This window comes from Delphinus delphis, chromosome 7, assembly GCF_949987515.2.
Source record: "Delphinus delphis chromosome 7, mDelDel1.2, whole genome shotgun sequence".
NCBI lineage: Eukaryota > Metazoa > Chordata > Mammalia > Artiodactyla > Delphinidae > Delphinus > Delphinus delphis.
In genome coordinates, this window is record NC_082689.1 from 22,341,944 (window position 1) to 22,363,935 (window position 21,992).

Below are 21,992 nucleotides of genomic sequence, written 5' to 3' on the forward strand. Positions count from 1 at the left end.
TCACAGGATTTCCACAGTGGTGATTAGCTTAAGGCCCACAGCTTAGACTCTTGCCAGTCAGGTAGCTGTTTCCATGGTAACAACTGGAGCAGCAGAGTTATCAAAATGTAATGAGTTGCAAAGGCAAAAAGTAAAATTCACAATTTTGCTTGTAGAGCAAAAGATTTGGCACGTTCCCTTTTTTTTTTTTTTTTCCTGGACAAGTAAGGTTTAAATTGGGGGGCATTGAAAATCCTTGATTTTACAAAAAAAGTACTGGATTATAAAGCTGTTAGTGGAACATTTCTTTTGTTCTTTTTTTAAATGGAACTTACATTCATAAGCTTAACATTAAGAGTTGTTAAAACTAGAAACCAGGTACAAATTCAAGTCACCAAATTCAAGACACCCAAGGTCCTAGGGACTTCAGATCTTTCAGAATCCTTTTGAGTTAATGCACAAACTTGCTGGTCTGTTTTTCTACCTTGGTGGAATGCCTTGGTCTCTAGGGATATCACTGGGTTACTAAAGAATATCAACTGAGAGAGAGTATAGATTACCTGAGATACATGAGTTCATTTTGGGTTCATGGACATCTTTTTGGAAAACAAAGATGACAAACCTGACCTAGACTGTTGGGGATTTTAAGGAGGGGAATGTTATGTCAAAAGGCAGAAAGTCCCCCTTCAAAGTTTGCTTGTTTTAAATTCTTAGGAATCAGGTCTATTCTATTTATGTCGGGAATATGAATACTGATTGTGTTGTTCATTCATGTTTAGTAAAACTATTATGGAGTTTTATTACCTCAGTCCCTACATTGAATTTGAAGTAAACCATGGGTTTTCACCAGCTTGAAATGTTCATGCCTGCACAAATGTCAAATTCATGTTGTAAAATTCTGCAGGGGATACCGTAAATTTTGATGATCTATTCTAAACTAGTTTAATCTGGAGACATCACTTAGATAGCAGTTATAAAATGAAGTTGTCAATAAACAAAACAAACCTCACCATCCAAATCATTCATTATATTGGGGCACTCTGGGAATATACGATCTAAGATAGACTGGAATAAATGGTCGTATTAATTTCACATAGCAAGCATGGACAAATACTAGACTTAGATAAATCATTAAAATGCTTGGTTCCATGTGTATGAAGAGTCTCATGGACAGTTTGGAATGATACAGGAATAATTGTTATTTAAGTGTATATTAGCTTAAGAAGGAGCTAACACTTTTTCCTTTTTTCAGTACATGAAGATGATGGGTGTAAACTCCTGCAGCCACTTTTTTGCCTGGATTATAGAGAGTGTTGCATTTTTACTGGTTACCATCATCATCCTCATCATTATACTAAAGTTTGGCAATATTCTTCCAAAAACAAATGGGTTCATTTTGTTCCTGTATTTTTCGGACTATAGCTTCTCAGTTCTTGCCATGAGCTACCTTATCAGTGTCTTCTTCAACAACACCAACATTGCAGCTCTGATTGGAAGCCTCATCTACATCATTGCCTTTTTTCCATTTATTGTTCTGGTTACAATTGAGAATGAGTTGAGCTGTATAATAAAAGTATTCATGGTGAGTCAGCTGTCACAACTGAATGGCCAGGGTGTGAAAGGAGTGGACCTTTTTTGGTGGTCTTGGCTCTCCAACTGAGAATACACTTATCTAAATGTAAAAGTTCAGTGTTTGCAAAATATAAGTAACTGTCCTGATGAGAGTCAGTTACATTATTGTCTACCATACAAGTGTAAGACTATGAAAAGAAAACTTTTTCTCCACGGTTTCTAAAACTATAATATGTGATGCTACTATAAGATAGTACCTGAAGAAAGAACAGTTAAAATGTAGTACATCAGGTTTTGAAGATCATCAAGAATTCTGACTTCTCTTTGGCCCAATTCCTTAAATATCTTAGAGCCTCTATAGCTGGCATTGTTCTCATAAATGAATAATTCTCATGGTTTTTATGACATATAATATAACATACAGGCATAAAGACAAATACGCTGAGAGCATATAGTCAACTTTGAATTCTTTTCTGCTTTTTCAATTAAAGTACTAAATTAATTTAAGAATTTTAACGAAAGCATTAAGTTTACTGACTTTGAAATTTGGAAAGCAGAAGTAAAGCTCATCATTGACTGCGAGCCATGTTAAAACTTTGCTGTTTATGGAAATAGAAAGTGATAAATAACTTTCATTTGACATTGACCACCTTGAGTTTAAACAACATCTAAATTTTTAATTTGTTGCATTATTAGTAGTCAATTGACAGTATATTTTTGTGCATAAAACTTCGATCACTTGAAGTCAGTCTCTGAAGTACAAACATCTTCTGGCCCCTAACATTTCATTTGATATTAGCCTTAACATTGCATTACCCTATTATTAGTGGTTTTATAAATTGCTAAGCAACATTTAATAAGTTTAGATATATATATTTTGGATTTTTGATAAATATTTTTCAAATTATAATTTTACTGCTTTTGTTTTCTGCTATTTCCTCTCCTATTCTTCCAGAGTTGTAGCATGCTTGGTAAGGGACCTCTGTGATTTTAAATATGCTTAGAGAGTTAACGTCAGTTTTATCTATATAAGTGCCCAAAGTTTTAAGTATGTTAAGATCCCTCTGGGCGAAATGTGTGAAATCTACAAGAACTATCATTGCCATTGATTTTCTTCACAGAGCCTGCTGTCCCCAACAGCTTTCAGCTATGCAAGTCAGTACATTGCACGATATGAGGAGCAGGGCATTGGTAGGTTCACTTCCTTTACAACTGGATTTTATCTTTCACACCTGCAATATGTCTCACAGAAGAATAAATCTATGTGTTCACTTCTTAGGTCTTCAGTGGGAAAATATGTACAGTTCCCCAGTTCAGGATGACACCACTTCGTTTGGCTGGCTATGCTGTCTAATCCTAGCCGACTCTTTCATTTATTTCCTTATTGCTTGGTATGTCAGGAACGTTTTCCCAGGTACAAACATGCTTCCTATAGATACATGCTTTTTTATGGTAATAAATTATATTTATTATAAATCTGCTAATATATATTTTCTAATATTTTTCTTTGCCACATATCATCTCCAAAAAGAAACACTGAAATCCCAAAACTAAACAAAATTTTCCAGGAGGAGATAATGCACTGTTGAGTTTTTTCTCTGATGTTCCTTTAAAGGATAGCATGAATTAAGGAGCATGGAATCCAGTCTTTCCAAATGGGAGAACAAGATATCATAAGGCAAAAATCAAGTCTCCTAATTCTAAGGAGAACTTATCCGGTTCTAATGGAACAAGACTGGTGGGATTCCCCTCCTAGGTCTCAAGTGGTTAAAACTTCAACATGATCAGGAGTTTTTCCACTAAGTCTTATTTATATTTGTACGTTTTTGATGCTATAAATGAATAAAAGACTATTATTCTATTCCAGTTATATAAAATTTCTGTAAAAGAGAGGTATATAGAGACAAAGCAGATCAGTGATTGCCTGTAACTTGGATTGAAAGTAGGGATTATCTGCAAAGGGCATGGGAGAAAGTTTTGGAGTTACTGGAATGTTTGGATTGTGGTTATGGTTGCACAACTTTATTTACTAAAAATCGTCTCACTCTACACTTACAATGATTAAATTTTATGGTATGTAACTATACCCAATGAAGCTGTTTAAAAAAGAAAGAATTTTTTAAAAGGCTATCTTTTTTACTTTACTTTGGAAACTGAGACCACAAAAAAATAAAAATACTTCCTGAATGCTGTATAGTAAGTACTCTGTTATTTAGCTTCTGATGCTTAATATTAGCAATCAATTAATAATTACTTTTCCTAATACATTTTTGTTACAGGTACATATGGTATGGCAGCTCCATGGTATTTTCCATTCCTTCCTTCCTATTGGAAGGAGCGGTTGGGATGCGCAGAAGTGAAGCATGAGAAAAGCAATGGCCTTATCTTTACTAATATCATGATGCAGAACACCATCCCATCTGCCAGTAAGACAAGTAGGTCAACAACATGCATTATTATGAGAGAAGTGATATAAAATTTACATGACTAGTGATTTTAATTATCTTTTTCTAAATGGCAAAATTATCCTTTTAGTCATGGATGAATATGTCTACACATATGTGTTGGGACTCTTAGAGAGATTAAATTGTGGCTTTTTCTGAGCTCATTAGCCCAGTTGGTTAGCATATGGTGCTAATTAGGCCAAGATTGCAGATCCCTTTGTGTTCCAGTTAGATTCACACAGAGAAAAACTTTGTTCCTTGGCGCCAGTCTGCACCCCTCACCTCAGCCGTCTGTCACTAGTCATAAGGAGTAACCAAGTAACAAGTATGGATAATTTAGCCTAACCCGTCAGCAACACTGAACAGACAGTTTAAGGCTCATGTTTTACTGACATTGGGTGAGCAGTGTCAGCTTCATAAAGTAAGGATGACCCATATAAGTGGTCCTTCTGTGATGCCCGAAGGAAATGTGGAGAGTAATTAATGAACCGATTCTATAAACCACAGATCTGAGCGAGCCTTGTCACTGTAGACATTTATTCTGTAAGTAGATATCATCCTGTCCAATTGGAGGACCAAGCCTTAAAATTGTGTTTTGAGTATTTGAGATCTGTGGAATAAAGGAGAATTCATTATTATGATACTATATTCTGAGACTCCTTTTTCTGACAGGGAAGGACAATATAAACCTTAGAGTGTGTTTCCACGCCCTCATTCATTTTTGAAACAAGTGAGAAGGCTGAAGACTATAGTAGATCATTTATTCCTGGAATGATTTTTTACTTTGAGGCTTGTGCTTTTATAGTCTTCAATTTTTAATTAATGAAAAGTCTAACTCTAGCTTCATTTATCTTCCTTGTGAGCTTACAAGTCTTTTCTTAATTTCTTTCCAGGTCCTGAATACGTGTTTCCCTCCAACACTGAGTCTGAACCTAAAGATCTCACAGTTGGGGTTGCCCTGCATGGGGTCACAAAGAACTATGGCTCAAAAATTGCTGTTGCTAACCTCAGTCTGAACTTTTATGAAGGACATATTACTTCATTGCTGGGGCCCAATGGCGCTGGGAAAACTACTACCATGTATGTTACTTTTCAACACTTAGGTGTCATGGAAGCATATTACTTAATATTTCTTCACTTCTTTCATAAATATAAAGTTGTTACAACTCCCAGATGGATTAAGATAGCTCAAGTTGTTTCCTGGAAAATGGAGTCCAAGTCAAAGGTCCGAATTGTGAGCTCAAAGTCCAGATCAGACCCACCAGATAGGTTTATTTGCTCTACCTAATATTGGCACACTGGTACTTCTTAAAATTTTTAATTTCAGTGCCAGCATTTAAAAATGAGAGAGTTCTCCAATAAATATAAATATTCCTGCTATCTCTTAGATAATAGGAAGTTCTGGCAACATTGGATCTACAGGCTTCGGTAGAGATAATTGTTTGGGGCTTGTTAGTGACTGTTCTCAAAGGGGCCATCTACTTTCTGGTTCATCCCTGGTCCCCACCAATCTTTACTGCCTCATACATTCAGTCTATTTCATTTCTTTGCATTTTTATCCTGGCCCATGTACCAGTTTGGGTTCACAAACCTTGGTATAAACACACTCAGCCCCAGCCACTCTATTACAGAGAGCCCTTACCTTGATTCATGAAGAAAGAAAAGGATCACCAGCTATCAGATATAGATCAGAAAGGCCACAAGTGGTACATGGGCTGCTCTTTCTCTCTCTTCAGTTAACTAGCATTTTCCTGTAACCTAATGGAGAAGATTCAAATGTTTTTAAAGTGACATTCTGTTGAATTTTTTTCTGTGACTCACCTCCAGTGCTCTACTAGGCTTAGCTTGGAGTCAGCTCTAAGATGCTGTTGGTGCTTTAGGCCTTATTTGAGAACAAGTGTCTGTTGTTGGATATGCTATTTGCTATCATCATGAGTAAGCTCAGTGACTGCCAGAACATATACAAATTAATCTTTAGTAAATAAAAGGGGACAAAGGAAAGTTATGAAATGAGTGAACATGCAGCTACTCTCATTTATATGACCTGTTTCAATTCAGAGTTGGCTTTCTAGTAAGAATACAATGCTTAAAATGTAAGATTTCTAACAGGTAACAAGAGGACAATGAAGAAAAGTGATGGATAAGGATTTTGAAGAGGCTATAATTTTAGCTGAGAAAGTCCCCATTTCAGTTTTCTGAATATAAAGAAATATGTTATTTGATTTTAATGTGTATTTATGGGAAGAATTACATATTATATTGATTCCCTATTTAATCCACAATAGTCATTTAAGATCTATTACGTGCAAGACACTAGTTAGGTACTGAGGGTGGTGAGATAACAAGTCCTTTCCCTGACCTCATGGAGCTTACATTTTAGTGGAGAAGATGGATATTAAATAACTTCCCAGTTTACGGACCATCTGAAATATGAGGAGTTTGTAGGTGAGAATATTCTCGTCACAGGGTAGAGTAAGGGACTTAAGATGACCAAAGTTCATGTGGAAAACAGAAATTTGAGGCTTAATTGCCTGTGGGTACTACCTGATGCCAGGGAAGTGCAGGAGTTTGCTCAAGGAGGGAGTGCATTTGCAGTTAAAAAGCGCAACCATTTCTGTCATTGCTACCACCATCACCCCACCACTATCATCATCATCATCACATAGTATTTCTATCACACTCTAAATTATTGGAGGCGTAAAAGTAATTTTAATTTTTATTCCCAATTAATCCCATTTTACTTCATAGCTTGACCTGGCTTGGGAAGATACACTGTAACATTTTTTGCTAACAACTGAGATACATTTAGTCCTAAAATCTAACTCAGAGTTTTGGTTCACACCTAATTTATGGTTTCTTCATTCCCAGCTCACTGCTGACTGGGCTGTTTGAGGCCTCAGCAGGTACCATCTTGGTTTATGGAAAAGATATCAAAACAGATCTCCACACCGTGAGGAAGAACCTGGGGGTCTGCATGCAACATGATGTCCTGTTCAGTTACCTCACTACCAAGGAGCACCTCCTCTTATACGGCTCCATCAAAGCTCCTCACTGGACTAAAAAGCAGCTGCACGAGGAAGTAAAAAGGTCAGATATGACAGCAATGAGAACATGCGTGGGTAACTCCTCTCAAAAAGAGGTCAAGGTCTAGTAATAATACCAGTAGGAGACAGTTTCTCAGGAAACAATTGTTTTTAGTTTTTCTACTTTTCTAGTATCGTATACATTTAAGGGCATTATCCTCACTGGCCAGTTATTATACTGGAATTGTTTAACTGTCTTCATCTCTGACTCCCATATTACCCCCAATCCTCTGTTTCTAACCTCCGAGGCTACCATACTGGTCTTTTTTTTTCTTGCCTGCCTCGGGTCTTAGTTGTGGCACACGGGCTTCTCTCTAGTTGTGGCGTGTAGGTTTTCTCTCTCTAGTTGTGGCACGTGGGCTCCCGGGCATGTGGGCTCTGTAGTTTGCAGCATGCAGGCTCTCTCGTTGAGGCACGCAAGCTCAGTAGTTGTGGCACATGGGCTTCGTTGCCCTGCGGCATGTGAGATCTTAGTTCCCCGACCAGGGATCGAACCTGCATCCCCTGCATTGGAAGGTGGATTCTTTACCACTGGACCACTAGGGAAGTCCCTACCATACGGGTCTTAACTGGACTCCTGGCTTCTACTTTCCCTTGTACAGTCTATTCAAAGAGCAGACAAGGTGACCTTTTTAAACTGCAGATCAGACCAGGTCACTCCTTTGTCAAAACCCTCTTATGGCTTCTCACCACACTCTGTGAAACTCAGGAATGTTCTTACCAAGGCCTATGAGGCACTTCCTGACCTGCTTCCAATCCTTTTGATCTTATTTCCTTCTGCTTTTTCCCCATTCACTCTGCTCTAAGCACGCTCACCCAGGTGCACACTTAGTTATGCTAGGCCTGCTCCAGCCTCAGAGCTTCCCATGTACCCTCTACTTAGAGCAGCCTTCCCCAGACAGCCCTTTGACTTACTCCTCCACCTTACTGGTCTCTGCTCAAATGTCAGCTTCTCTGAGGGGACTACCATGTGTAGAATAGATGCCTGAAATAGCATATCCCAGGCACTCATCTCATATACCCTGTATTTTTTTTTAATCACACTTATCATGAAATAGCATATTATAAACTTACTTGGGAATATGTTTACCTACTGAATTTCCCCAGCGTTCCTCCTGATATACACACCTACTAGAACATAATCTCCTAATGGGTTAGGAACGTTATCGGCTCAGTGCTTTTCCACGGCACCTAAAACACAGTCTGGCAGAAAACAGGCAGGTACTCTATAAGTATTTGTCAAACGAATGAATAAAATAATGAGCCATGTATTCCTTATGTTGTTTTCTGAGTATTAGTTTTATACCGCCAGCTAGATGATAAGTAACAGAAAACTGTATCATGAATCTTCAATAGTTTACCTTGCTGAGCACATAATAGTTGCTTAGTGAATACCTCTCATTTAGGGTGCTTTTCGTATTTTTTCCATTGTTCACATTTTCTGTCTGTAAAAAAATAACCACTATATATCATTTTTTAAGGACTTTAAAAGATACTGGACTGTATAGTCATCGTCATAAGAGAGTTGGAACATTGTCAGGAGGAATGAAGAGGAAGTTATCCATATCCATAGCTCTTATTGGAGGATCAAGGGTGGTCATTTTAGATGAACCATCCACTGGAGTTGACCCATGCTCTCGCCGAAGTATATGGGATGTTATATCCAAGAACAAAACTGGTATGAGTATCTTCTTACAACTTCGCCAAGCAACAGTCATAATTTTGCCCTCTGGGATGCACGCAAAGAAGTTAAAGCCTTTTCTGTTTATAATCTCCATTAAAGATCTAAGGTGTGCTCTTCCTTTTGTGAGGTCTTCTCTTCTCCCAGCTAAATTCCTGGATCAATTAGTTAATGTCTATGTAGTGCCCACTGTGAATTGAGCACTTAACTGGCCCTTTTGAGAGTATGCAAATCCAATAGAAGTTCCAAATTCTGCCTAGAGGAGCTTAGAATCTAATTAGAGATACCAAACATACACAAATGAAAATAAACTGAAAACAGACTAAGTAAGTGCTAACAGGATGTGAAGCAAAGGAGCAATCAGAGTGGAGTGGCTTAATCAGAGAAGAATATTCAAAAAGTCTTTAAAATTACTGCTTTTTCATAGTGAAGGGAGGGAGGGAGAGAGAGAGACAGAAAGAAAGAGAGAGAAGGGAAGTGACAGAAAGAAAGAGAGAGAATGGAAGTGAAGCCAAGGGGACAGACTAAGGGATTAAGAAGAGTTGCCCCCCCTGCAGAGGGTGGACACTCAGCCTTACAGCATAAGCGATGTGTATTTGCTGCCAATTTATAAGAAAAACATTTAGGAATACCCCGTCCGCATTTCTCAGTTTGAAAGCTCATTCTGATCAGTTTTTCAGTTAGCCCATAAGACGTGACTCTCCTCCTCATAAATCACAGGATTTACTTGTGCTAACTCCGTACATCCTGGGAACTGCAGCTTCACTTTTCATTCTTGGTTGTTCTCCTCTGTATTTTCAAGCCAGAACAATCATTCTGTCGACACACCACTTGGACGAGGCTGAAGTGCTGAGTGACCGCATCGCCTTCCTGGAGGAGGGTGGGCTGCGCTGCTGCGGGTCACCATTTTATCTCAAGGAAGCCTTTGGGGACGGGTATCACCTCACACTCACCAAGAAAAAGGTTTGTAGGAGAGAAAACATACCTCATTATGGGACCGTAAATTAAGTTTTGTATGAAACAGAAGCAGAATGTGTCCAACTTTATTCATTGCTAAAATTAATCTGTTAGTATCATGTTTCTCAAACTGAGCGAGTATCAGAACCACTGAAGGTCTTTTGTTAAACCCAAATTTCTGGCTCCATCCCCAAGAGTCTCTGATTCGGTAAATCTGGTATGAGGCTCCAGAATTTGCTGCATTTCTGCCAAGGTCCACATCAGCCCATGTGCTGCTGCTCCTACTGGTCTGGGATTGCACACTGAGAACCAGTGTGCTCGATGAAGGAAAGGTCTGTACTAAGGTTACTGATGGAGGATCAGCCTGTTAGTTTCCCTAGCGTTTCAGCCTATAAGGCTAAAAATTAGGTTTTCCGCTCTATAAAAAGCAAATGAAGAGAACATGCAGTCATGTAATCACTTTCTGATCAGTATTCCTTGAATGGCAATGTGGAGATTAATTCAGACAGGCCAGTGGTGCTTTCACATCTTGGAAGAACAAAAGTGCTTACTAAGGCTCCCTGGACCACCTAAAATAGCATAGGTATCAACACTGTGCCAGAGGTATATGCTATTAGGAAGGTTTTGACCACTATCATTTATTTCATATCTGATCGTCCGGATGTGACTTCCAAAATATAAAAGAGTAGTTCATTGTTATATTCATTAATTCATTCAAAAACTTATGTATTAGGTGCATACGATGTCTTAATATGTGCCCAAGACAGTGTTCTAGGTGCTGGGGATACAGCAGTGAACTGATGATATTAAGATCTCTGCCCTCATGGAGTTTATATTCTGATGGGGTGTGGGGAATTCAGGTGGTAAAATTGATAAATATATTATTTAGAATATTAGCAGGTGATAAAGGCTGTGGGTAGAATAAAGCAGAGGAAGGGGCATGGGGAGTGCTGCGTGGTGCCATTTTAAGTAGGGCAGTAAGAGAAGGGGTCTCTGAGAAGGTGACAGTTGAGCCAAGAGTTGAGGCCAGGCAGAGAGTGAGCCACGCCACTATCTGGGGCAAAGGAACAATTGCAAAGGCCCTAAGGAGGAAGCATGCCTGAGCCTGAAGCGTCGGATGACAGAAGGAGTCTGTTGTCACTAGGGTGGGGCACATACATAAGAGGGAAAAGAGGATGGTGAGCAAGGAGGCTGGAGAAGGGACAGGGTGAGGTGAGAGAGGGGAGCCAGTAGAAAGTGACTTATAGGCAAGTAGAGGGGTCCCAAGTGGGACACGAAGCCACAAGAGGAGTCATGTGTTATCACTATGTGGCATAGGTCTGAACTGGCCTAAAAGAACTTGCCACCCTCTGACTGGGGCCCTTGGGCACTACAGTGTAAAGACAAGGGAGTTTTTAACTTCTCTTTTCGTCTCTAGAGTCCAAATGTAAATGCAAGTGCAGTATGTGACACGACAGCTGTGACAGCAGTGATCCAATCACATCTCCCTGAAGCCTACCTCAAGGAGGACATCGGGGGAGAGCTTGTCTATGTGCTTCCTCCGTTTAGCACCAACGTCTCAGGGGCCTATCTTTCACTCCTGAGAACACTGGACAATGGCCTGAGTGACCTCAACATCGGGTGTTATGGCATTTCAGATACCACCATGGAAGAGGTACACCTGGACATTTCCTTTTTGCTTAAAACTGGTTAACTTGCTGTTCCTTTAGAATAAATGTGAACAGTTCTTTTTAGAAAGAAAAGAAATATTTAAAAGTAAACATTTCAGGGCTTCCCTGGTGGTGCAGTGGTTAAGAATCTGCCTGGCAATGCAGGGGACACAGGTTTGAGCCCTGGTCCGGGAAGATCCCACATGCCACAGAGCAACTAAGCCCGTGCACCACAACTACTGAGCCTATGCTCTAGAGCCCACAGGCCGCAACTACTGAAGCCCACGTGCCTAGAGCCCATGCTCCACAACAAGAGAAGCCACCGCAATGAGAAGCCTGTGCACCACAACCAAGAGTAGCCCCCACTCCCCGCAACTAGAGAAAGCCACATGCAGCAACGAAGACCCAATGCAACCAAAAATCAATCAATAAATTTTAAAACATAAATAAATAAACATTTCAAGAAGGGAACCAAAAATAAAGATGCTTTTGATTACAAAAAATTTAAAAATTAAAAAAAAACATTTTACAAAATCAAAATCTTAAAATTATCTCAATACCATTGTTATGTAAGACTGACTTCTGAGAACAAACATGTTGCTTCACTTAGAGAACACATATCTTTTACATACAAGTATGTTCACTTAAAGTCCCTCTCAAAAATGTTCACTTAAAGTCGTACTTATTTGTCTCAATAAATATGGTAAAAATTTAAAATCAAAATTGAGCTTAGAAACTAGAAAACAGGCCACCATCAAAAAAATCTACAAACAGTAAATGCTGGAGAGGGTGTAGAGAAAAGGGAACCCTCTTGCACTGTTGGTGGGAATGTAAATTGATACAGCCACTATGGAGAACAGTATGGAGGTTTCTTAAAAAACTAAAAATAGAACTACCATACGACCCAGCGATCCCACTACTGGGCATATACCCTGAGAAAACCATAATTCAAAAAGAGTCATGTACCGCAATGTTCATTGCAGCTCTATTTACAATAGGCAGGACATGGAAGCAACCTAAATGTCCATCAAATAAAGAAGATGTGGCACATACATACAATGGAATATTACTCAGCCATAAGAAGAAACAAAATTGAGTTATTTGTAGTGAGGTGGATGGACCTAGAGTCTGTCATACAGAGTGAAGTAAGTCAGAAAGAGAAAAACAAATACCGTATGCTAACACATATATATGGAATCTTAAAAGAAAAAAGATAAATGGTCATGAAGAACCTAGGGGCAGGACAGGAATAAAGACGCAGACGTAGAGAATGGACTTGATGACACGAGGGAGGGGAAGGGTAAGCTGGGACAAAGTGAGAGAGTGGCATGGACTTATATATACACTACCAAATGTAAAATAGATAGCTAGTGAGAAGCAGCCACATAGCACAGGGAGATCAGCTCGGTGCTTTGTGACCACCTAGAGGGTTGGGATAGGGATGGTGGGAGGGAGACGCAAGAGGGAAGAGATATGGGGATATATGTATATGTATAACTGATTCACTTTGTTATAAAGCAGAAACTAACACACCATTGTAAAGGAATTAGACTCCAATAAAGATGTTAAAAAAAAAAAAGAAACTAGAAAACACATGCATGTTTTACACTAATGAAGTGTTCTGGCTTCTCTTTCTAGGTCTTTCTGAACTTGACTAAAGGGTCACAGAAAAATAATGATATGAGTTTTGAGCACTTAACACAAAAGAAAATTGGAAACTCCAGTACCAGTGTCATCTCAACTCATGATGATTTATCTGTGAGCAGCAGCAATTTCACAGACAGAGATGGTATAATAAATCTAATGTGCACATTTTGCTTAATTCCAATAAATGACCTAAGGGAGAAAAATCACAGGACAGATTTTTTTTTTAATTCAACTTTAAATTTTCTTTCTAAATTTAAAAAGACTAAAGAAATATAAGCTTTCTTTTTTATATACAAAATATTTATTAAACCCAATTGAATTCTCTGTTTCATAAACATTTTGAAGAATGTGAAAGAACTTCCTTGTTAGGGTGGTGATTAGTTTTTCTTCTAGCCACCAGAAGTCATTTTCAGGATGTGACTTACTACAACTCCAGAGTTGTGTTCAACGAGTTAAAATCCTTCTTGTAATTGGTGGTGTCCAACAGTGAGCCAAGTTACCTTCTAAGGTAGCTCACTCATTGCTATTACACATGTTCAAGTGGTGGTCATAGTCAAAAAAAGTTTTTTTGTAAAAAAGAGTCATCCCTCTTTATGGGACCTCATTGGAAAACATGTCTAACCTTCCCCCACCTCTGAGTGATTCATATGCTGAGAAAATTCAGGCTCTGAGAAGATGCTTTTGGGAGAGGGTCTCTGAATTGGTAAAGTTGGACTTGATGGTTAAGAATCTATAATAATAGGTTTCCCCACAGTTCTTCACATAAGATATGTTTGGAAAATCATGTTTCTTGACATGACTTTGAGGGATTGGGTTCTTTTGAAAATAACTTTTATCCTGTCTTATTATCTTTCTGACAGTTGATTTATACCTTTGGAAACACTATTTACTTAAGGAAGCATATAGTAAAATCATGTATAAACGATGGAGTAGTCATTTCAACAGTTTGCTTAAATTGGGAAAAATTTCTAGGAATAGAACTTTTGATTAAACATTTGCTTGGCTCTAAAACTCAGAAAAGATAATCTCTAATGTTTGTGTAATTCTGGAACTTGGGAGTCTCATTTGTCCTCTGCTAGATTCCTCAGGTATCATCTTTTGGGAATATAATTGTCGAGACTGTGGAATGGAAGACTTTGATTAGAGAGTGGTCATCTGCTTCAGGAAGTAAATGTTATGTATTTGCCTCTGCATTTGTCTCATAATTTGAAACTATTCTTCAGTCAGAATGTTCCCCTCATTGACATTATCATTTAGAAAGCACATTTGCTCCATTTGATACACCTGTAAGTCATCGACATGTAATTTCTCAAGAAACAGAAAAGCATACTAATTAACTTAAAATATTCAGCTCCTTCTGCAGTTCCCCTTTGCAGAGATATGAGTTTGCATTTAAACTTGTTCACTCTATTTAATTGGAATTCATTTTAAATTAAGCAGCTTTGTATTTTTCCTTATCAGCTAAATGAAGATCATGATTTTTGTGCTGCATAATTTGTGATGGAGAATTAAAAATATCCACAGAGTTGACAAATACTGTCATCTTATCACATGTAAAGGAGCGCTTGGTGGCAGGCCTTCGGAGGGAATGTTATACTTGAAACTATTTTTAGAGGGGCTGCTGAAATTATTAGTTGTACGAGCAGTGTTGGGGAAGCAACAGTTTATGGCCTCCACAGCTGCTCTCACTCTCAGAAGCCATCGGATATCTTCTCAGCACCTGAAGAGCATTTCAGGGCAGTGTGGGGTGGGTTTGGGAGGAAAGAGGGTAGACATTTTTTTCCAATGAGTTCTTTTTTGTGACTCACGTGATAAAAATAGAGTTTTGAAACGCCATATAATCAGTCCAGATTTCTAAAAGGAATGTAATGAATAAGTATTTGAACGAGAATTATACTTTGGAGGAGAGCACTTTCCTTTTCCTATGTTTGAGGTGACTTCACTGGACCTCACATTACAATGAGAGCCAATTACACTTACCATCACTAAGTTGCCCACAATAGGAATGAGTTAGACTAGGCTGCTGTTCTGGTTTCTATTTATTTTATTTGAATTCAGTCTTTTGATAGAAGCTACCTCTTGAATATTAGTAATTAGTAATAATACTGATTCTGCATTGAGACTTTAAGAGATTGGGAACAATATTCATTTATAAAATTCTAGATATCTCACTTTGACATGTAAAAGTACTATGTATATGACAGAGAATATTTTGCATATAGTAATTTATAATTTTCAAAGCACTTTCACAGAAGCTGTATGAGATGGAGGGGCTCGGGCCCAAAGCTGATCAATGAAGAGCTGAACTTCAAATGCAAATCTTTAAAATATAAGCTTTTCCTACCATGCCACATTATACCATTCATCTATAGGTTCTGAAGTTACTTTAGTTCTGGATTTAGCAGGATTTCCCAGAACCGTATTAAATTTTTTTTTTTTTTTTTTAATCAGACAAAATCCTGACCAGAGGAGAGAGATTGGATGGTTTTGGACTGTTACTGAAGAAAGTAATGGCTATACTCATTCAGAGGTTCCACCACACCCGCAGGAACTGGAAAGGTTTCATAGCTCAGGTTATTCTCCCCATCATCTTTGTAACCACTGCCATGGGCTTTGGTACGCTAAGAAGTTCCAGCGACAGCTATCCAGAGATCCAGATCTCCCCATCTCTTTACGGTACCTCTGAACAGACAACCTTCTATGCGTAAGTTTCTTCCCTTTAACTAAAACAACATTTCCACATACCTCCAGAGGTACATTGTACCTGTGAATGCCATGTAGTGCTAAAGAACCTAGTAGCCGCAGTACCTGATCCTGCCAAAGGAATACACAGTTTGATTTATTGCAACGTGATACTCCTTTTTGTGTTTGTCTAAAAATAAAGTTATAGTACATCTTTATTTTTAATTATGAGACTTTAATCAGGAAAGCCAGGTTAGGTATGGCTTCCCAATCTGTTGTAATATATAGCAAATAGCTTTTTATTGAATATTGACTAGCAGCGTCAGAATTCTGTATAATATAATGTTATATATACAGTAGGTGATCACTAAATGCATGTGACAAATAATAAGGCAGCCAAATAGAGACATGTGCTTATTTTTTTGGTGACCATTTTTCTTTCTGAGTCTGAGTCTTTCTTAGATTTTTAAGAAAGCAGTCCTATAGACAGCATATTTCATTTCTTCAAATTATTTATGAGCATGAGTTTAATATGGGAGACTAGTGGAGGAATCGTGAATTTGTTTCTATCCTTTAATATTACAGAAATTCTCACCCAAGCACAAAAGAACTGGTCTCAGCAATGTGGAGCTTCCCTGGCATTGACAACATGTGTTTGAATATCAGTGATCCGTAAGTGGTTCTTGTTGTTTTTTTTTTTTCAACATTCCAGTTGTGTGTGTGCATGTGTATGCATGTGTGTATGTGTGTGGGGGAGTGTGGTTAAGTGAGTGTGTGTGATTTGGCTGGAGGAGGTCAGCACCCTGATTGAACTCTATCTTTAACAGATTTTATCTACTTCCTTTAGTTCATCCCGTGGTTATGCTATACTGTAGTAATAAAGAGGTGCTTTATAACTTGTAAGGTTCGTTTGTGTACATGTTTTCATTAAACAGTCACAACCACCCTGTGAATTATTAATCTCATTTTTAAGATGAAGAAACTGAGGCTCATGTGGACTAAGATACTTGTCTAAAGAAATCTAGAAAGTAGGTTGTGTAGCTAAAGCTGAGACCCACATCTTCCGAGCTCCGTCCCCATGCTTTTGCACTACATAGTGTTGCTTATTGAAACTTCCAGGATAGTACATGACACGTGGAAACCTGACATCTGTGCATTATTTTGCTAAAGTATCCCCTTCCCTTCAGAGGAGAGGATGAGAGAGCAAAGAAAATAAAGGGGTCCAAAAAGTTCCATCCTGCCACATGAAGACAATTCAATGAGCTTTGGTCTCTTCACTGTTTAATCTTGAAGTGCTCTCCCTCAATCTCCCATAAAATGTCAGATCACTTGGAAATGGTTGTGCCATGTATATTCAAGTTATGAAAAGTCAGTAAACTGAACTTAGGACTATACACCTGAATTTAATACCAAATACTCGCTTATGTGCTCATACATAAACATGCGAACGTACACATACCTCACTTCAATATCATTTTTACTTGCAGAAGGTGTTTAAAGAAAGACAGTCTGGGAAAATGGAACAGCAGTGAAGATCCTATTACTAATTTTGGTGTTTGTTCCTGCTCAGAAAATATCCAGGTAAGATGGAATTCGCTTTCAGTGAAGTAGAAAAAAGAAAGGAATAAATATCAAAGCTTGAAAGATCTATCTAGGTTATCAAAGAGTTGGTATCATTTCATTGTATGGAGGCTAGTAGCTCAGCGATGTCGACCTGGGCAGCTGAAAAACACTGAACTTCAGGTCACTGTTAATCCATCTCAGGACAAACTTCCCGAGGTAGGTAATTCTATGACAGTCTTTGTGGAAACTGACAGAAAATGAGTTTTTGGTCTCAGTTCAGTTGTAACCAGAAAGCTCTGTGTTTCACATAACTGTCATATTTGAAAACACAGTGAGACTGCTACTATAGTGGTCATCTGGGAAGTTAGTAATGTGTAAGTCCAGAACAGAACTCTGTATGTCTCCAAGCAGCACTTCCAGGATGCAAGAAAAATCCATGTCCTGAAAGAAACATTAAAGATTCTCCAGCCAACACCCTGTCTGTATTCTATAAATACACACCTTAGTTTTCTAGGCCTATCAATTCAATAAACTTTAAGGAAAACAAATTCACTGGGGAAATTAAAGATTGTTGAAGAAAAGAGGTAACTATTAGTTTCTGAGAGTCACTGTATTGTCAACTTACCTCTCAATAGGGGAGGAATCTAGCAATATTTTCTTCAAAGTGACATATGATTACGTCCTAAACTGTCTTGGTACAGTATTTTAAAATAAAGATGTTTTCAGTAAATGCAGCCTATTTTTGTGGTCTCACGTAAGACGGTTACTAACAATAAAAGCTGGGATCAAGCAAGCATTTTTTGAAATCCTTGCACATATAAATATTATTCTTGCCCAGTACTCAAAGCATTTTCTAATCCCTTACCTAACCTAGCTAGTTTCTGAAATCCTTCATGTATTTTCTTTAGTTCACAGTAAAAGTCTACTAACTTAGTAACTAACTAACTTAGATAAATTTTAACTAACTAACTTAGATAAATTTTATTAATTAAAAAAACCCAGTAGATTAAAATTTTTTCAACCTTATATTCCGTTGATGGGAATCCAGATTTGTGTAAATAGCTTTTAAAAGAATTGACAGTGTCTACTAATGCTGAAGTTATACATACCCTATGGACTCAGCAATTCCACTCCTGTTATATACCCATCAGAAATGTGAATAAATTCACCAAGAGATATATACTGGAATATTCATAGCAATACCATTTGTAATAGCCACCCAAATTCCCAGCAACAGTAGAGTAGATAAATCAAATGTAATCTATTTCCACAATGAAATTCTATATACAGCAAGATGAGAATAATCTACACTACACACATCATATTCTCAGAAACAAATGATGAGTGAAAAAAGCCAAATACGAGAGAGTACATATGATACAATTCCATTTATATAAAATACAAAAACGGGAAAAACTCTTCTGTGCTGGTTACTATGGGAGTGGTAGGATTGGAAGGAAGCGTGATGAGGGGGCTTCTGGGGTAATAGCATTGTTCTGTTCCAGTTGCTGGTTCAAGGGTGTGTTCAGTTTGTCAAAACTCATCAAGCAGTATCCTTATAATATGTGTGCTTTTCTGTATGTATAAGTCAATAAAAAGTTAAAGCTAAAAATTAAGTTGCATACATAAGGATATCTCTGTTTATGAAACCAGTGGCATTATAGAATGTGATCTTCAAGTTGATACAACTTGATGCAAGGTGAAATTCAGCCTTCATTTTTTAGAGCAACCTGCAACATTATGCTCTTGATACACATGTGGTGCTAGCCTCAGGCTCTGGAACACCATGTGAAAGATGGAAGGAAAAACTGGCAAAGTGCTAGGCTTTTCCCAAACTAAAGTTCATGGCAGTGAAGCATGGGACATTTCAATGAAAAGTTAGTAGTCAGGAAGTGCAGAAAGCTACGAACACATAAATAAGTGGTTTAAAGTAAGCTCTGAGATTGGTTAATAGTAATGTACCAAGGCACTTAATTTTGACAAATGTATGATGGTAATGTAAGATGCTAACAGTGGGGAAATCTGGGTGAAAGGCATGCAGGGACTCTCTGTACTGTCTTTGCAACTTGTATATGTATAAGTGACACATATATACATATATATAAGACATATATATATAAAGATTGGATTTGGATATGGGAAAAATTGGGTTCTGACACCTAGGTTGGTACCTTAAAACTAATATAACACAAACTTTTTATCCACTGCTGTTCATCCCTGAGAACCTATGTCTGTTAATGTTATCTTTTCAATTTGGGGCAAACATTTTTCTCTTCCCTGTGAATTATTGAGGGAATTTTGAGTCATCTTAACGTTTAATGTTATTCTCCAAACATATCAAGCTTGTCAGTACAGTGAAAGAAATATTGAACATTAATTAACTTGTGTTCTTTTTTGGCTTTAAGCAAGTCCTAAACACATGTATATTCTCTGTATAAATAATAAATGTTTGTTCCGATTTTTTGGCATAGGCAAGATGACTTCCTTTTCAAAGCTCTTTAGAGGCAGAGGACACTCTTTTCACACTCTACCAGTTGCACTAATAGACAGATCATAAAACTGAAGCTCCTTGACATTGTCTATTTAATTTGTACAGAATTGTCCAAAGAGAACTTTTTTTAACCTTATTTTTCAGGAATGTCCTAAATTTAACTATTCTCCACCTCATAGAAGAACTTATTCTTCCCATCTAATTTATAACCTCACTGACCACCACTTGGAAAACTATCTTATATCAACTGCCAATAAGTTTATGCAAAAAAGGTAAAAATACTCTGTTTATAACATGTTTAATTTAGAATATCATGCTTTCTAATTTTAATTGTAACTGTCTTTTGAATTTGTGACAATAAATGCAAGTTTCTATTGATTATTTATATGGGTAAATTCTGTTTTATCTAAACAGCCTTATATATTAAAATTTAAGTAAATTAATTTAATGACTCTGAATTAAGATTTATTTGAGCACATTGAAAAGCATTGTTTTAGGCCTCAAAAATGTATTGTTAAACGTGTACATATTTTTTTCTCGAGGCAAAAGTGGAGTTGTTGACTAGATTGTGCCAGCTTGCAGAATTTTAAGGTGTGGCTTTTGGTGACAGTTGTCCTTAGTTCCAATATGAATATCTCAAAACTTGGAGTATGATATCTGCATGTGAATAAAATGTCTTTTTGTATAGCAAAGCCACAGGCATGTTCCTAAGCCACCTGAACATTTGCCACAGAGGTAAGTGTGGCAGGCTTACATTTGCAATGACATGGATGGACCTGGAAGACACTATGCCAAGTGAAATAATAGACAAACATGGCATGGTTTCACTTATATATGAAATCCAAAATAGTCAGATTCATAGAAGCAGAGAGTAGAGTTGTGGGTTCTAGGGTCTGGGGGGAAGGGCGAAATGGGGAGATGTTGGTCAAGGGGTACAAGGTGTCCGTAATGCAAGGTGAATGCGTTCTGGAGGTCTAAGTCCAGCAATGTGACTATAGTTAAGAATACTGTATTGTTACTTGAAATTTGTTAAGAGGGTAGACCTGAAGAATTCTCAACACATACGTACAAGAAAATGGTAACTATGTGAGATACTGGCTGTGTTAATTAGCTTGATGGTGGGGATGATTTCACAAGATGTACATATATCAAAGCATTCGTATGCCTTAAGTATATACACTTTTTATTTGTCAATTATGTCTTAATAAAGCTGCGGGGGATAGTTGGTAAGTACACATGAATACGCATGTAAATATTTTCAACAAAATGAGGTTTATTATAAATAAACCATTCCAAAACCTACTTCTTAAGTGAAGAATGTGCTATAGTGTTCTTTCCATGTCAAAAATATAGCTGTATAGCATCACATTTAGGATAACAGTTACAAGAAAATTATTTTAGTGTAACTACACCATTATTTATTTAACCCAGTCTTAATTTGGTGGATATTTTAACTAATCTATCCTTAAAATTACTATTTGAATTTTTTTAATCCACTTTTTATTTTTAAGAGTCCATGAACTTCTAGCTATAATGTATGCTTTAGACTAAAATATGATAAAAGAAATCGATAAAACTGTAAAACATTTGTCAGACAGTATTTATTTCATACTGTAAATGTGTTCCTGATGGAAAGAAAAAAAATGAGCTCTTAGTTAAACATTTTAGATCTATTTATGAATATTTTCTCCATTAAAACAATTTTTCTATATAGATATGGAGGTTGGAGTTTTGGGCTGCCTTTGACTAAAGACCTTCGTTTTGATATAACAGCAGTTCCTGCTAATAGAACACTTGCCAAGGTAAATTGTGATCTTTCTTTTGGGATGTCATACAAATGAGAATGTGAACTTGAAATGTTCAAGCATTTTCATGAGGTAAAAACAAGACATGGGTCAGTAGATTTGAAAAGCACTTTGGAATAATGCATACTCCATACTACAGTGGTTCCAGTCCTGTGTATTTATCCTAGGGAAACGTGTACACACAAGTACCCAGATACATATACAAAAATGTGCGTGGTAATATTTCTCATATTAGCCGAAAAAACAACCCCAAATGTCCATACACAGTAGAATAAATAAACAAATTGTTATATACTCATTTAACAGAACTTTCAGCCATGGAAATGAATGAACTCATTTCCATACAACAAGCAGACTAACTCTTCCAAACATTATTAGTAAGCAAAAGAAAAAACGAAAAGGAATACACAACTATAATTGCATGTATCATAAACTTTGA

The 21,992-nt window shown here is 37.4% G+C and overlaps 1 protein-coding gene across 1 annotated transcript in view; it reads left to right on the plus strand.

Annotated features, from left to right (window-relative positions):
* ABCA12 (ATP binding cassette subfamily A member 12) overlaps positions 1 to 21,992 on the plus strand; it is a 180,294-nt gene that overhangs the window by 129,216 nt on the left and 29,086 nt on the right. The window contains exons 24-38 of the mRNA XM_060016160.1: positions 1,232 to 1,561; positions 2,673 to 2,742; positions 2,831 to 2,965; positions 3,831 to 3,986; positions 4,889 to 5,075; positions 6,864 to 7,082; positions 8,560 to 8,756; positions 9,562 to 9,722; positions 11,134 to 11,370; positions 13,004 to 13,154; positions 15,464 to 15,716; positions 16,280 to 16,366; positions 17,182 to 17,275; positions 19,893 to 20,020; positions 21,463 to 21,550. Coding sequence (XP_059872143.1) covers positions 1,232 to 1,561; positions 2,673 to 2,742; positions 2,831 to 2,965; positions 3,831 to 3,986; positions 4,889 to 5,075; positions 6,864 to 7,082; positions 8,560 to 8,756; positions 9,562 to 9,722; positions 11,134 to 11,370; positions 13,004 to 13,154; positions 15,464 to 15,716; positions 16,280 to 16,366; positions 17,182 to 17,275; positions 19,893 to 20,020; positions 21,463 to 21,550 — 2,493 coding nt within the window. The remainder of the gene's footprint in view (positions 1 to 1,231; positions 1,562 to 2,672; positions 2,743 to 2,830; positions 2,966 to 3,830; positions 3,987 to 4,888; positions 5,076 to 6,863; positions 7,083 to 8,559; positions 8,757 to 9,561; positions 9,723 to 11,133; positions 11,371 to 13,003; positions 13,155 to 15,463; positions 15,717 to 16,279; positions 16,367 to 17,181; positions 17,276 to 19,892; positions 20,021 to 21,462; positions 21,551 to 21,992) is intronic.